Source organism: Lagopus leucura, unplaced genomic scaffold (genome assembly GCF_019238085.1).
Source record: "Lagopus leucura isolate 7727_CA_CO unplaced genomic scaffold, USGS_WTPT01 Super-Scaffold_100094, whole genome shotgun sequence".
Lineage (NCBI taxonomy): Eukaryota > Metazoa > Chordata > Aves > Galliformes > Phasianidae > Lagopus > Lagopus leucura.
In genome coordinates this window covers 239,899-255,167 of record NW_024962321.1, presented here as the reverse complement: position 1 = coordinate 255,167, position 15,269 = coordinate 239,899, and the positions used below count along the sequence as shown (strand labels likewise).

The 15,269-nt window shown below is 62.0% G+C and overlaps 1 protein-coding gene across 1 annotated transcript; it reads left to right on the top strand.

The window, feature by feature from the left end:
• Positions 1-11,316: 11,316 nt before the first annotated feature.
• EIF1 (eukaryotic translation initiation factor 1) lies at positions 11,317-12,480 on the top strand. The gene is made up of 4 exons (XM_042887599.1): positions 11,317-11,403; positions 11,618-11,781; positions 11,892-11,993; positions 12,259-12,480. The coding sequence occupies exons 1-4, from the start codon at positions 11,373-11,375 to the stop codon at positions 12,301-12,303; spliced, it is 342 nt and encodes a 113-aa protein (XP_042743533.1). The 5' UTR covers positions 11,317-11,372; the 3' UTR covers positions 12,304-12,480.
• Positions 12,481-15,269: the final 2,789 nt, after the last annotated feature.

Sequence of the window (15,269 nt, the reverse complement as noted above, 5' to 3'; positions counted from 1 at the left end):
CTGCCCGCAGCCCTTTATAGCCCACGCGGGAGGCGTTGCCGCTGCTTTTCGTCACCCCTGACACTCGCAGCCAAATTCCAGAATCATCACTTTTCTCGCCCCTGTTTCACATCTTTTGTCACTTCCCACCAGCATCGCTGCAGCACACCGGGATCTGCTCTTTCCGCTTTCATTCCCAGCACAGCTGTGATTCAGGACGGAGGCTCCTCGCTCAGGGCTATGTTTTAACATTTCAGTATTGCACCTGAGATGTGGAGGTGCTCGCTCCAACTCCACCCTGCGCTGCTTCATGAAGCAACAAGTGAATCCCCTGTGACACTGTCCACAAGCACCCGATATCCTTGAAATCTACACATTTCTCTATTTGCTTTTTTAAAGTGCCCGAAGCCAACATAAGCTGCTGACTTAGGAGCTCTGAGCATCCATTATCTGTATGTAGGGCTGAGCCAAAGCCAGATGGAAACCTTCCAGCCAGGACCTCTATCCAGGACAAGCACAGACCTGGCGGTACTTTGTACTGATACTGCATTTGGCAGAACCCTGTAATTCAAAAGAGAAGAAACTGCAGTGGTTTCTGCTGACACAGCGGTGTAGGGTGAATCTCTGAAGAGGTCGGAAAGTCCCCACAGCGATGGGTTTCGGTCACTTACGCTGCAGACGCTCACTGCTTCCCGGTGGCACCTGGGTCACGGCTTCAGACCCAACTGCTTTCCTGCAGCGCCTTTCAGCAGCAGCTGTGGCTTCCGCAACGTTTGTAGAATCAGGAATGCCTGTGTTCCATTCCCTGTGTCTCACTGCTGTGGCAAGGTGCGATGCTCAGGCAGATGAGGTCAGATAAACTGGAAATGCATTAGACACCACTGCCAGGACACATCAGGCATGGTTACCAATGCAAAGAATGCGATCGGCCCTTAGCTGTGCTTGTGCCTCATACGGCTCAGTGTTTTGCTGTGAGGCAGCACTGCTGAACTCATTGGGGCAGCACTGCTGAACTCATTGGGGCAGCACTGCCCGCATGGGGCATGTGGGGGCACACAGGAGCAGCACAGAGCCCTGCAGCACCAGGAATGGGGGCTGATCAGCACCGCCCGGAGCTGCAGGACGGGGCCACACCTGCAGCAACACGGAGGGACTGGGTGCCGTGGTTGTAGCAATGTGGCTGGACGGGTCTTAGCCTGAAAGGCGGCAGAGAAGAGGGAAGGGAGACACTGCGCTGTTGTATTCTTTGCTTGGAAAAAAACAATCCCTTCAGTGATGCGGCGCCAGGTGTTGCAGTATGCAGTGGAAAATCGCACACCCAAGCTGCTGGCCTGGCTGGCTCCAGAGATGTCATCTGCGGATAAGAGAAGTGATTCTTGCTTTTAGCAGAGGTTCCTGTGAGGCAGCGGTGGAGTTATGGGGATTAGGCAGCTTTTGTACTTCTCTCCCGCGGTGATCTCCTTCCTTCCCAGGGCCCCTCTGGCTGTTTTCACATTCTAAAGAACTTAACTGATTTTGGAGCTGCTAAAATGTTCCCAGAGCCTCGCCCTCAGTAATTCGGGGTGCCTCCTTCCTTTCATCTATTCCCTGAAGATCACAACAGCAACAACACCTAGCTGCATCCGTGGTGCACCTCAAGGCCTTCGCAGGGAGTTGCGCAGTCCCGCAGCAGCAGAGGGCGGTGAGACGGAGCAGCCTGGCCGGGGTCGGTGCAGGACCCCCAGCTGAAGGCTCCGCTCTGCAGAACAGCCTTGGAGTTCATTTGCTCCGGATTTGTGTTTTGATTCCCCACACTGCACACTCTGCAAATTGGGATGGCGGTGCCACATCCCTCTCAGAGCCGGGGACGGGGCCTGGCAGCAGCAGAGCGCAGAGGAGCGCACCGCAGCCCAGGCAGATGCGTGGCTCTGACCTGCTGCTGGCACGCTGCCCTCTGGCACACAGGGGGGTCGGCGTTTCCCAGCAGTGCCGGTGGCACAGCGCCGTGTGGAGCCGCGCTCCTCGGCCACCCCTGCGCTGAGCCGTGCAGCTGTGCTGGCTTTGCTCACACTGCAGCTCCCAGTGAACACTTCGTGCCGTGAGCGATTCCCGCGTCGGCTCCGAGCCCCGGCGTGGGGTCTGTCCTGCGCTCAGCTCTGCCTGCACACTCATCCCCCAGAGCATCCCAAACCCGAAGGTGACAACCGCCACAAAGAGACAAAACTCTGCCACAGCCCCATGGGCAGAAAGACCCGAATTGGGGGCCTTTGTTCGATACCTTTGGAATACAGAAGTTCAGCCCACAGTAAACCCCGCTGCAGCCCCGGCTGACCCTCCCGGAATCCCCTCGCAGCCGCAGCCCGCAGCGCTGCCCTCCCCAGCTCATGGTGGAAGAATTCCGCCTCCCAGGCTCTCCTGAGACACCCACGGTAAATTCCCCTGAGATAAAAATACATCGCAACATTCGGGAGACGCCGTCGGCGCCCGTTCCAGCCAGAGGCGCGCCGCAGATGCTATCGGTGCGCAGGTGTGCGGCGTGGGATGGGGCTGAGCTGCAGCCGGGTGCTGAGGGCTGCGGTGAAAGGCTGGGGTCAGCGTGCTGCGCTTGCCTCAGACAATAGCACTTAATTGAGCTTTTAATGTAATGAATGAGAGCTAATTAGGAATCGTTGTGTTTCCCCTATGGGCCAGCTTCTCCTAAGTGCAATTCGCAGCACTTCACAGCTCTGTAGGAAGTGCTGAAGGACGCGGCGCAGGGAGAGCTGCGTGGAAGGGACGGGCTGTGCCCTGCTGGCAGCTCCGCTCCGTAGGGCTGAACAGCACCAGGATGGGTAACAAATACATCAAGGCGTGGAGTGAAATGCGTTGCCTTTCTTTTTATCTCGGCTGCTGATTCTTTATCATCTGCTAGGACATGTCCTGACAGCTCCAATACATTATCTGGAAAAAAGCATTCTTAGGTTTGTTACCATGAAAGGAATCTTTATGATGTGTGTGCAGTGGAAACTCCCTGCTGGGCAGACCTGGGGCGTTCAGCCGGAGGGCAGGAGCTGGGAGAGGGGCTGGCAATGAGAGATGGGAGGTGGGCGATGGGCAATGAGTGATGCTCGAGGCCACCCAGCTGTTCTCTGCCCCCGGCATGCTGACAGCAGGATGGAGCGGGTTACAGGCAGCAGTGGGACCAGCAGGTGAGGGATTGATGGGAGGGGAGCTCACAGGAATGACTTTAAGGAAGGAAGTCTGTAGCACGAGAGTGGTGAGGCACAGAGAAGTTCTGTGCTGGAGGTGCTCACACCAGGCTGGATGCAGCCCTGGGCAGCCTGCTGTGCTCCATTGGTGCCCCTGAAGGCGCTGCGGTGCCGCCCCAGCCCCACTCAGCTCACACATAGGGCAGCAGCCGCGCACTGAGCGTCCCGAGGCCGGGGATTCCCTGGTGCAGAGCCCAGAGCTCCTCCTGGGAATTCCTTCGTGCTGCAGTCAGGGGCACGGCCAGGGCTTGGCAAGGGAAAGGCAGTACGACAAAACAGAGCTTGTGTTACCCCAGACAAGAGGATGCTCTTTGTGTCTGAGAAGAGCCAAACTCTCAGGCTATCACAAAGTGTTTCAGCTCTATCTCCACAGCAACCCCCAACCTTCGCAGTTCCCCACATTATTTTTTCAGCATCTGTCTTCCAGGTAGCGAGAGGCTCTTGCATTTCCTCACCCTCGTACTGGCAGTGTGCAAACGCGATCACACCCCGTCTGTTCACCCCTCACCCCGGCACGCAGCACGGAGTTGCGCGCATTCTTCCCAATGCTGACCGCGGGCAGAGCGCGGCCGCTCTCACTCTTTGCCCACAGCGCTGCGCTCGGGCGGCTGTGAATCCCGAGCTGCGGGCACTGCGTTCCCGGGGCTCTCGCCAGGGGAGCCCCAATCCTGGGTGGGCACTGGCTGTGATCCCGGCCCCTTGGAGGCCGTGCGCTCCGAGCCGCCAGCCCCGCCCCGCTGCCGCTGGGTGCCGACGGTCCCCCCTGTCAGCGGGCTCTGGGTTGCCTCCAGCTCGCCGGCTCAGCGCACGCCTCGCAGCCCTTAATGGTTTTCTGTGCGGCGTTCAAAGCGCAGGGCCGCGGGCGGCTGTCTGGCACAGGGCTGGGATCTGCCCGGGCCCGGCGCCGCGCTTGGCACTGTGCTCCTCTCGCCTGGAGCGCGGCCGATCCTCCCGATAAGCAACAGTAATTATCAGTCTCTTCTTCGCATCAGCTCTTTCCCCTGTTGTTGTTGTTTGTTTGTTTTTTTCATGATCATTTGTTTGATTTCTTTAAAATCCAAATAACTGCGCTCAGCCACTGCAGGGAAGCGAACCATCGGGGGAGTCCCTCAGCCCGGCACCCCCAGCCGCGTGCTGCCGGTCCGACGCTGCCCTGAGAGCTCCCGGCGGCGGTGGCGGCGGTGTCCCCGGGCCGGGGGGGCACACGGAGCGGGAAGAGATGCGCTGCGGCTCCGGGACGCGCTGGGACGGGGTCGGGCCTTCCCGCAGGGACCCGCTGGGACCCGACAGACCCGCAGGGACCCCTGAGCCCAACGGGGACGCGCTGATGAGCGCTCCCGAACCCCACGGGGATGCGCCGGGCGCTGCCGGAGGCACAAACGCTGCCCACGGGCGCCCTCCGCTGGTGGCGGAGCGGGACGGGAACGGGGCGGGGTGCGGCGGGGCGGGGCGGCGCGGGGGGGTCGGGGTGCAGCAGCGTGCGCTGGGACACACGGGGTGCTCTGGAGCTCACCGGGCTGCGGAGCGGACAGGGCTGTGCGGGGGTACTGCAGTGCGGACAGCCGTTCCCTGCCTGCGGCCCGCACGCAGCTCCGTGCTGCTCCAGGTCGGGCTCAGCGTCCCGGAGCGGGGGCTGCGCTGAGCCCTTCTCGGGCGGAGAGGGGAGGGGACGTGTGAGCGGTGCACACGTATGTGCAAGAATGTGCACGCATGTCTGCGGGCAGCTCTGAGTCGGTTCTGTAGCTGCGCCTCTGCTCTGCCACAGTCCACGACCCGCCCCAGCCCTTCCCTCTGGGATGCCCCCCGTGCTGACCCCGGCTGTTCTCCCTGCCAGGCCCGAGGTCGCCCGGCCCACGGCCGTAAGGACGCGCAGCCCCCCGTGGTGGGCCGAACACCGGCCGCAGTGCAGCGCTGAGTGGCATTTCGGCACCTGCTGGCTCAGGACTGTCCGAAACACGGCCGTGTGACACCGTCCGTGGCTGTGTCTGCAGAGCGGGCTGGGAGAGGGCTGCTTGGGGGTGCTGGAGGGATGCGAGGGTCACATCACAGCGCGGCCCCTGCGCGGCCCGAGCCATCCGCAGAGCCGGGGAGCGGCGTTCCCTGTGCCTGGTGACACCCCCGTGCGGGACAGAGCCGGGCTCGGCACCCGAGGTGCGAGCAGCACGGGGAACTCGGCCCCACGGGGTGAGCGGCTGTGGGACACGGGGCTCCACAGTGCAGCGGGGTGCATTCTGCCGTTCCCATTCACGCCGCGTGTCCCCACCTGCCCCGCGGCCGTGAGTCATCGCGCCGCGTTCCTGGGGCAGGAGGGGACGGGTCGGTGCGTCACCCGCTCGCTCCCACGCCCGCGGCTGGGGCTCGGCTCCACGCTGCAACTCGCCCGGCGGTAATTACAGAGGACTTCAGAGGGTTTGCATTCTTCCCGGCCCACGCCTGGGAAACAGCTTTCACCATCAGCCAGAGCCTGAGAAACAGCTCTCCACCCGCACTGCTGTGCCCGGGGAACTCGGTGGGCAGATGGACCCCATCGGCCCCGGTTCGGGCTCACCTGCACTGCAGGCAGAACCAGCAGAACCAGCCCTGTGCTGCTGCCAGGGGGTCCCACAGCTCTGGGGGTCTCGTGCCTGCCCTGTCCCTGTGTGGTACCAAGCAGGCCCATCCACCGGCACAGCTGGGCTCTGAGCAGCCAAACCCACGGCTCACAACACGTGGGTCTCAGTGACACAGAGCTGGGGGCTTCACACTGGTGTCCCCAGGAGATCGGAGCATCACGAGCAGCTGTGTTGAGCCAAGGAGGTCCTTCAGCCCTTGCCCTATTTGGCACGGGTTGGCTCCACAGTGGCTGCCCTGTGCCCAGGCCTGTGGGTGGAAGAGGGAGAGATTCCCCCCACTGTACACAGGCCAGGACTTACTGAGCACCACCAGACGTGTGCCGGCCCTCCTGGTGCTAAGCCAGCAGAGAAGACTCTGCATCTCTCCTGTCCCCTGAGCTCACCATATCCCTGTGACCCTGGGGACCTGTGGGCAGCCCTGGCTCAGCTTCATTGCACGGCTCCAGTGACCTCCAGCCACTGCCGTGCTTCCCACCCTGTGCTGGGGACACGGTGCTGGGGTCACCATGCAACTGCCATCCTGACCAGCATGTGCCGCAGCACTGAGCAACACCAAAAGCTGCTGCAGGAATGTGAGCTTCGCTGCAGTGAGGCCTCGCACCCAGCAGCAGTCCCAGGCTCATCTGTGAGCCAGGCCAGCACAGCATGTGGCACAGCCTGGCAGCGAGCCACCCGCTGCGGCCCAGGGCAGGAGCTGGGCACTGTGCACCCACAGCTATGGCACAGAGCACAGCCGTCGTGCCCACACCATGGCCGTGCCACAGCCATGCACGGTACGCGGTTCCCACACCCGGTGCTGCTCCACACTCAGACCACAGCTCCGTGCCCGCATCCCTCCCCACCTCTTCTGATGTGACGGGGACCCCAGGTGGCATTCAGAACATCTGCGGGGGCTCTGCAGGGTGCAAGGGGGGACCACCTTGGCCTCCAGCGTCTCCCAGGAGCTGCTGGGAATGTGGCACCAGCGCAGCGCCCGGCCGTTTTGCAATCAGGTGCAGGCGGTTCCCGGCACGCCCGGCTGGCAGCAGGGCGGCGGCACTGACACAGCGATGGGAACATGCCGGGGGGGCCCCCGCCTCTGTGCTCCCCGCCCGGCGCTGGGCATGCCGCAGCAGGGCACGGCCGCGTCCCCAAAATGGCTGCCGGGTGAGTGCAGCTGGAGCCCCTCAACCCGACCCTGGGCAGCCCCTGCCCTGGGCTGCGAGGCGATGGGCTCAGTGTGGGGCCTGGGTTTGAGGAAGCTCCCAGCGTGTGTTTGATGCTGGATGGGCTGCAGCCAGGGTCTGAAAACCAAAGGTTGAGATCTGCGTGAGCCCGTCCTGGAGCAGGGGATGCAGAGCACAGAGGGTTTGCACACTTTGGTGTTGCTGGCTGTGGGGAGCAACCGACCTCAGCCCCATGGGTTTCACCCAAACCTGCTGCCAGCCCGGGGGGGTCCTGGTGAGCGCGGGGCGGAAAGGCAGCAGCTTTGTGGTGGTGTGGCTGTCCGTGCAGCCTGGAGCACGTTGGCTGTTGGGAGAGCTGTGCCCACGGCAGATGTGCAGCTCAGGGCAGCAATCCCCATTTGGGGATTGGGGCCTGATGCAGGCAGCAGCTCAAGTGCCAGCAGAAGGGCAGCGGGAGATGAGGGATGGCAGCGTTCTGCAGGCAGACAGGCACCCTGCTCACTGACTTCTCCCAGCCAAAAGCAGGGACGACGGCCGGGCTTTGGCCGACCTCCACGCAGCCCACAAAAGGTCCCCGTTCCTCTTCCAGGCCGGCACACAACGCTGGCTGCGATCAAGGCTCCGTGGGACAGGCAGAGCACACGGCTGCTGCTGTGCCCCGACCCGGAGGGCACAAGGCACAAAGCCGCAGCAGCACGGGGGGCGCGCTGTCCCCACGGACGCCGGGCCGGGCCGGGCGGTGGCCGCGTTGTGCAAGCGGCCGATCCCCGCGGCGCCGGGACGGGGCTGCGCGGAAGGCGCTGGCGGGCGGCCCGTGTTTGGCCCTCGGGGAGTTGCTGCGTGTAGGCGGCGCCCAGCAGGGAGGGACCGCAGGGCTGGGCGCGTTCCTGTGCGTGGCTCGTGGGTTTTGCCTCGTAAGGGAAACGCGAAGTGGGGCGAAGCAGGTGCTGACCGAAGGCTTCGGCTTCCTCGCCCCGGCCCTCAGCCCAGTCAGCAGAGCCGGGCTGTGGCCCTTTGCCAGGCGCTGCCACCTCCGCTGCCGCCATTGCTGCTGCACGCACCCCCTGCAACCCCGGTCCCCCCCTCCCCTGCTCAGCAGTCCGGCACCTCGCTCCCATTTAACTGCGTGAGGTCCCTTCTGCTCCGAGCCGTTCTGTGACGGTGCAGGGCACAGCGCTGTGCTGGCTGCAGGGCAGCGCCTGGCTGACAGCAGCTTTGCCTCGGGCCCCACTGTGCGCAGCAGAATGGGGCTGAACACGGGGGCACCCACGCCAAGGGCCTCACTGTCCTGCCTGGAGCATTGGAAGCACCCCGTGATCGGGCGCTCTGGACAGGGCCCAGACCCAGCTGTTGAATGGCACCAACCTCCCGGGGCTGAGAGCTGCCCAGGGCTGGGCCCAGCTCAGGTCTCCCCATGACCTCTCCCTGGCATGCAGTGGGAAGCAGTGTGCTCCCATTGTCTTCGTGCCCCCCAGGAGATGTGCTACAGCCCTGCTGCCCCCCATGTCCCATTGTGCTCCTCTGCCTCAGCCCCAGCCCTGCTGCACCCACTGGGATCTAACTGTGAGCAGCCCTGGCAGCTCAGCCCCTTCTCACAGCACCTCTTTATCACCCTTCAGCCACAGTGTGACCCCGGTGTGTGAGCAGCAGGACAGCGGGCACACCTGGCAGCAGCTCCTTTGCTGACATGTGGGAATGGGACCGAGAGCTGCTGAGCACAGCAGTCCGTGGTGTGCTGCAATGGCTTTGAGTCAGCCCTGTGCCTCTGTCAGGAGACAGCATGAGAACCTGCCCGGCCCCTTGCCCTGCTCCCTGAGCTGCCTTAATGCTATATCTCAGCCTCTCCATAGCAGAAAACCCTTTGACCTCAATCCCCATCACTGAGTGAGGAGGGGGCATCCCCAGAGGTGGTTCATACAGAGGGATCACCATGTCCCAGGGCAGCAGCTCTGCTCCACAGCGGAGCTGCACAGGGCAGGCAGGAACAACATGGGGTGTGTTGGGGGTGATCTCCCCATCTCTCCATCCCAGTCGCTGCTCCCTGCTGTGAGTTTGGGCTGCTCTGCTGCTCCTGGCTGCTGCTGAGTGCCCAAGTGAGGGCTCCCAGCACAGCGCTGCTCAGCACCGTCCTGTGGTGTGAGCAATGTGTGTGGGGCTATGAACCAGGGGTGGTCTGAACCATCCTGCTGCAGGACAGCCCCAAGGAGCAATGCAGGGCATGGCTGGGGTGGAAAGGGATTCGGTCTCCTTTTCTGCAGCAAACCCACAGAATGTTGCAGCCCCAAATGTAGGCAAGAGGACAAATGCACCATGCACAGTACGAGCACAGTTCCTTGGTCTGGAACTGCCATCCCTACCCACAGGAGTTCCCCGCCCTCCACCCCACATGTCCCTGCCCCAGGAGGAGCTGCACTGCCCCCATTGCTGCAGGGACTGCCAAGCAGCAAAGAGCTGAGCTTGTTCCTGCTCGCAGCCCAGCAGTGCTCCCAGACAGCCCCGTGCTCAGAGCTCTCCTGGCACCTCGCGGAGAGAGGAGGTTTCACAGCCGGAGATGACAAAGGCTGAGCAGCACGGGAGGAAGGCTGCAGCCTGGGGAGGGCAGGACCTCAGCCCCATGCAGCGGGCGGAGCGCACCCTGCGGGACACCATAGGAGCAGCACAGCAAAGTGCTGCAGAGGGGGAGGCAGGAGCTGAAGGTGCCCGCAGCTGCTTTCAGCAGCGCATGGCAGGATGGCATCGGGACACATTGCTGTGTGGGGACAGAGCGTCAGGAGCTGCCCTTCGCACGGCCCAGTTACGGTGCCTCCATCCCAGCAGCACCCAGCAGACAGATGTGTTTCACTGCACGCCCCACAGCCCTGACCTCGGGAGGGCAGAGAGCAGCACAATCGCCCCGTGTTTTTCCGGGGTTTGCCACCTTTGGGACGGGCATTCCCAGGAATGCCCACGTGCAGAAGGGGTGGTGACCTCTGGGATTCCCTGCATGACCTTTGCCCCATAGCGCTGTGCTCACAGCAGCCGTGTTGCGGTGCGATCGAGGAGCACATTTATTGCTGGTGCTGCTTTGCTGACTGATGGGATCAAATAGCGCACACCAGAAATGCAGCTCATCCTGAATCCAGCTCCGTGCAGTCACACGGAGGCTGCAGGAAGGATGGAGGAGAAAAGCTGGTTTCTAGGAATGTCGCAGCCACTGCAAAACCGCCGTGCAGGTGGACGGAGCAGCATTGCCACCTCGCGGGCAGCTCGGGGCCCGCAGCTCCCTGCTCCGATGGAGCCCTGGCGGTAAAAGCGCTCCGTTGGCAGCGCTCTGCCGGTCGAGGTGCGCTGACATCGTCAGATTCCTCCTCTGCTGTCCGGCGGGGCGGTACGTGGCTGCGGGAGATGATTCCTGATCCGAGAGAGGGGAAATTGAGCAGAAACAGAGGGGAGAGAAGTGCTGTCTGCTGGGTCACGGCGGCTGTGGAGCAAATCCACATTTTAATGACAATTTTAGCCAGTGCTCCAGCACATAACGACACGGAAAAGTAACAGATGCTTTAGAAGCACCAGAGAGACGCTGAAGTACAGCCAAGCAAACGATCCTTCTACCCGGCAGAAAGCAATGAATGGGGGTATCTCAATCAAAACCCCAGGAACGAAGCGTCCCACCGTGCGACGGCTGCCAGGGCCGCAGAGAGCAGCACGGCGCGGTGCCGATCGTCCCTCGGAAATGCACGGCATCACGGCGGGGCGCGGACGGCCGCAGAGGAGCGCTGGCTGAGCGGCACAGCGCCGTGCAGCTCCGTCCCCACGCGGCCCATCGGCGCCCAGAGGCGTTCGAACCCCGCACGAACCTCACGGCTTCTGCCATCGCGGGGCCTGGAGCCGCCACTGCGGGGAGCGGATGGCACGAGGGGGCGGCAGGCTCCGCAAACGCGAGGACAGCGCCGAGCCGAGCCGAGCCGAGCCGTGCGGGCCGCCGTGAGCAGCGCGGCCGCAGCACAGCGCGATCGCCCGGCCAGGCGCTGCCCGAGGCCCCGCGAGGCGCCGCCGTACTGCGCGTGCGCCGCACCGCGTGCCGCTGCCCCCCCCACCCCGCGCGGCTTAGAGTTGCGCATGCGTACGGCTCCCGTCGCGCCAGCCGGGGCGTGGCCGCGTTCGGCCGTACGTCGTGACGCCCCCGCGGGGGGGCCAATCGGCGCGCTCGTTTCTCGTGCGTGCTGACGTCACGCGGAGGTGGTATATAAGCGGGCGGCGCCGGTCCCGCCCCCGTGACAGCGTCCGCAGCCGCCGCCGCGAGAGCATCCTCCGTCTCAGCCGCTCGCGCCGCCGCCGCCACCCGCCGCGTCGCCGCCTCCGCCGCCGCCCGCCGCCGCCGCCTCGCCGAGGGAAGGGAAGCGTATCGTATGTCCGCTATCCAGAACCTCCAACCCTTCGGTGAGGCCTTTGTGCGGCGCTGGGCCGGGCCGGGCCCGGCGGCCCCTCCCTGCGGCGGCTCCGCCCCGTGGCGCAGCTGCGCTCCGGGGCCGCGTTGCGTCAGCCGCGGGGGGGCGGGGGCGGGGAGGGGGCGGGGGCGGAGGGTGACGGGCGGGCGGGAGGGCCAATGGGAGCGCGGCGGGGCGGGGCCGGCGCTGACGCGCTCTCCCCGCAGACCCCTTTGCTGATGCAAGTAAGGGTGATGACCTGCTTCCTGCCGGCACTGAGGACTACATCCATATAAGGATCCAGCAGCGGAACGGCAGGAAGACCCTCACAACTGTCCAGGGCATCGCGGATGATTACGATAAAAAGAAACTGGTGAAGGCGTTCAAGAAGGTGGGCTGTGGGACTGTGTGGGGCCGGGGGTGGTGGGACACGGGGGGCTGTGGGGCCGGGGTAGCAGTCAGAGGTTTTGTCGTCCTGAAGGAGCCTTCTTCTTTCCCCAGAAATTTGCCTGCAATGGTACTGTGATCGAGCACCCTGAGTATGGAGAAGTGATTCAGCTGCAGGGCGACCAGCGCAAGAACATCTGCCAGTTCCTCGTCGAGGTAAGGCTTAATTGCTGAACTGGGAGCGGAGCAGAACCTGACTGCGTGCAAAAGAGCAGCGGAGGGAGGAGACTGCTCTTGTGCTTACTGAAACATTTGCTGGAGGAATACATTATTCTGTGAGATTTTGCAGTTGCAGTCTTGTTTGCACTCCGTGTTTTGGGGCGAAGCAGGAATTTGTCATTTCTGCAGTGCAGATGGTGTATGAATGCTCACGGAGGTTTGAGTGGTGTGAAGTGCTATGAAGTGCATTTTTTTCTTGCAGATTGGACTGGCCAAAGACGACCAGCTGAAAGTCCATGGGTTTTAAGTGCCCATGGGCCACTGAAGCTTTATGCAAGAAGATTTCCTTACAATGAGATTCCCATCTGTCCCTTGTCATAAGTTTAAAACCAGTCGGTTTGTGTAATGTACCATTCTTGGGTCCACTGTTCAGTCTGGACTGGTGTAATTCAGTGATGTAATAAACTGACAAGAGCCCATGCTATCTCGTCTTGCTGTCCCTCATTTAACAGAGGTAATTTGGGCGTTTAGCTTCAGGCTGGAAAACGCCACAAGTGCCCTGCTGAGCCCAGGGCCTGCCCCCAGCTCTGCCCCCAGCTCTGCCCTCCCCTTTCCATGGGCAGTGACCATGGGGGCCCTGCAGCAAGGTGCCGAGCTGTGGCACGGCCAGGGCAGACAGGACCCTCTGTAGGCTGTCATTCCCAGTGGTAGAGGGATCTGGGGAAGCTGAGCAAATGGAGTGACCTTAAGGCTGGGTGCCTGCAGTCCTGGCCTGGCAGGTGGTGATGTCATACAAGCCCAAAGAGCGTGGGCTGCTGTACCTGAAGGAACATCGCCTTGGGTTAAACTTCTGACAAGGGATCAATCTTGGACTAATGTAACAAGTATCGTTGTAAATAGAGCTGCAGAGCTTACGTGTTACTAGCGACTGCTGCCTAATGCCCTGTGAAGTAACAGATTTTTGGTTTCATTTTTAATGTTTTATGTAATGTATTTAAAGTCTTATTTAAATAAAAATGGTTTTGAAAAGTGTTGGCTTGGCGGATTATTCAGTTGCATTTTGAAGCCAAAATGCTTTGTTTCAGTGAGGCTGTGGCACAGCACTGAGCGCTGGAGCCCCGGTGCTGCGTGGAGCTGCTGTGCTGCGCAGCTGTGAGCGCAGTGCGGTGCGGCCCAGCGCAGGAAGGGGAACGCAGAGCAACTGCAGTGCTGCTCTTCCTCATCCCTGGCCAAAGTTGAAGTAAACAGCCCAAGGGCGGAGGTTGAGTCACTCCCTCGCTGGACTGGGCCTCACTGAGCCTTGCGCCAGGTGTCCCCTGCTTGCCCATAGGTGTGTGGGCTCAGTGCTGCTGCTTCGGGCCAGGAGCTGTGCTGCTGCTGCAGGGAGGGTTCTGTTCCTACAACCAGGCTTTGCTGCAGGCCGGGCTGCGGCTGGAGGTCACTGAAAGTGCAGGGGTTGAACAGTTTTGCAACAGGCCTGGAGATGTGGGTCTGCAAGTGCAGCACAAGCAGGAAGTCTGTGTGCTTCCCTCCGCAGCACTGCAGGCAGCTCCATCCCAACCTGTGGCACCGCTGGGAGCTGCAGGGGGTTGGCAGCCCTCAAAAAGTGTGTTCATCTACTTGCTGCTGTGGAAGGCCCTGACTTTCAGCCTGGTTTTCCCTGCACTCAGCTCACCTTGCTGCCCTGTACTTCCCGGTGAGACCTTGCTCCCGGAAAGCAGTTTGCTGCAGTAGCTGCCTTCCACCCATCAGCAAAGGCACTGCGTGCCAACACTGCTCAGAGCTCCTGCCTGCACTGAGGGACGTTGTGTGGTCCCTGTGTTGGGAAGGTAAAGAAGACAGCCCCGCTGCCTCTGCACACAGCCAGGGCTGGAGGAGCTGAGCAGTGCCTGCTGCAGGGCCAGACGTTTACCTGCTGGCTGCGAGGTGTCCGTGCTGTCCCTGCTCCCATGGCTGTGGTGCAGTGCTCTGATGGCACAAGGACGCAAGGACGGCCCTGTGCCCATGGGCACTGCAGCCCCACATCACAGCCCCACAGAGCGAGGGCTGCAGGGAGCAGCCGCTGTGAGCCCATCACAGCACGGCTCATTTGGCCCAGATTGAGCCATTAAAAGCCCAAAATGACAAAACAATTTGTTTGTTCTTTGTAAAAATCGCTCCCAAGAGGGATCCATTGATTGCTGCGGGCAGCAGAGGAGCAGGGCACGCTGCCTCCTGCCCATCCAAAGCCCATTTGTTTGGGGCTTATCTGAGGATTGGTTCCCCTCTGCAAACACGGCCAGGGCCGGGGCAGATGTCAACACGTCACTGCTGCATCCTCTATTGAAGGGATGAGGCAAATGTTCCCAAACACTGCGGGATGAGGGTCAATACAAGAGGAGCCGTGGCTCTGTGAGATAACGGCAGCCCCAGCGCTGTTCCTCCGAGCACAGAGAGGGGGCTGAGCCGCCCCGGGAGTGTGGGGATGATGTGGGGGGAGGAACAGCTCTGTGTCTGTGTGAAATACAGCTCTGCTTCACAGCCACTCGTGGCTGTACGCTCATTCTCTGCAGCTGTGCAGCTCGGCTCTGCCTTTCTGTGAACCTTCAAAGGCAGACACAGCACTCCGTGCAGCTGAGCCGTGCAGCACTCTGCCTCTACAGAAATACTGTGTGTGTGCCTGTGTCTGCTCTCTCTGTGTGTAAGCACATGGAAATGTAAGTACATCTATCTGCGCAGACACACACATACCTGGTATGCAGACATACACCTGTACACATAACGTATCTGTGTACCCACATCTCTGCCTCTGTGACCGAGTGAACACACGTGTATCCATGGTCCATGTACAGGTTTGTGTCCAGCACCACAGTGTGGTTTGTGAAGGGGCCCTGCAGCTGCTGCAGCCTCTGAGTGGCCCATGAACCCCTTCCCCCCCACGTCCTGGTGTGTGGGGCACAGAGCTGTGCTGTGGGGCAGCTCGGAGCAGAGCTGGTGTGTGTGTGAAGGGATGTGTGTGCATGTACACATATGTGCACGTGTGTATGGATGTGTGTCTGTGTGTGTGCGGATGTGTGCACGCACAGATGTGTATGCATGGACGTGTGCACCTGTGGGTAGATACGTGTGCATCCGTTTGTGTGTGCGCTGCATGGCTGCGTGCATGTCTGTGCATCCATCCCTCGTATTTCTGCGCCCCGAACACCGCAGCGGTCGGAGCCGCCCTGGGGCGGAGCGCAGCGCGGGCGCCTTCAAAAGTGCGGACGGAGCGCAGGGAGCCGCGCGGAGCCCCGG

Coding starts and splice junctions, on each gene's coding strand:
- EIF1 (XM_042887599.1), top strand. CDS start 11,373: ATGTCCGCTATCCAGAACCTCCAACCCTTCG. Junction 11,404..11,617: donor CCAGAACCTCCAACCCTTCG/GTGAGGCCTTTG, acceptor CTCTCCCCGCAG/ACCCCTTTGCTGATGCAAGT. Junction 11,994..12,258: donor TCTGCCAGTTCCTCGTCGAG/GTAAGGCTTAAT, acceptor TTTTTCTTGCAG/ATTGGACTGGCCAAAGACGA.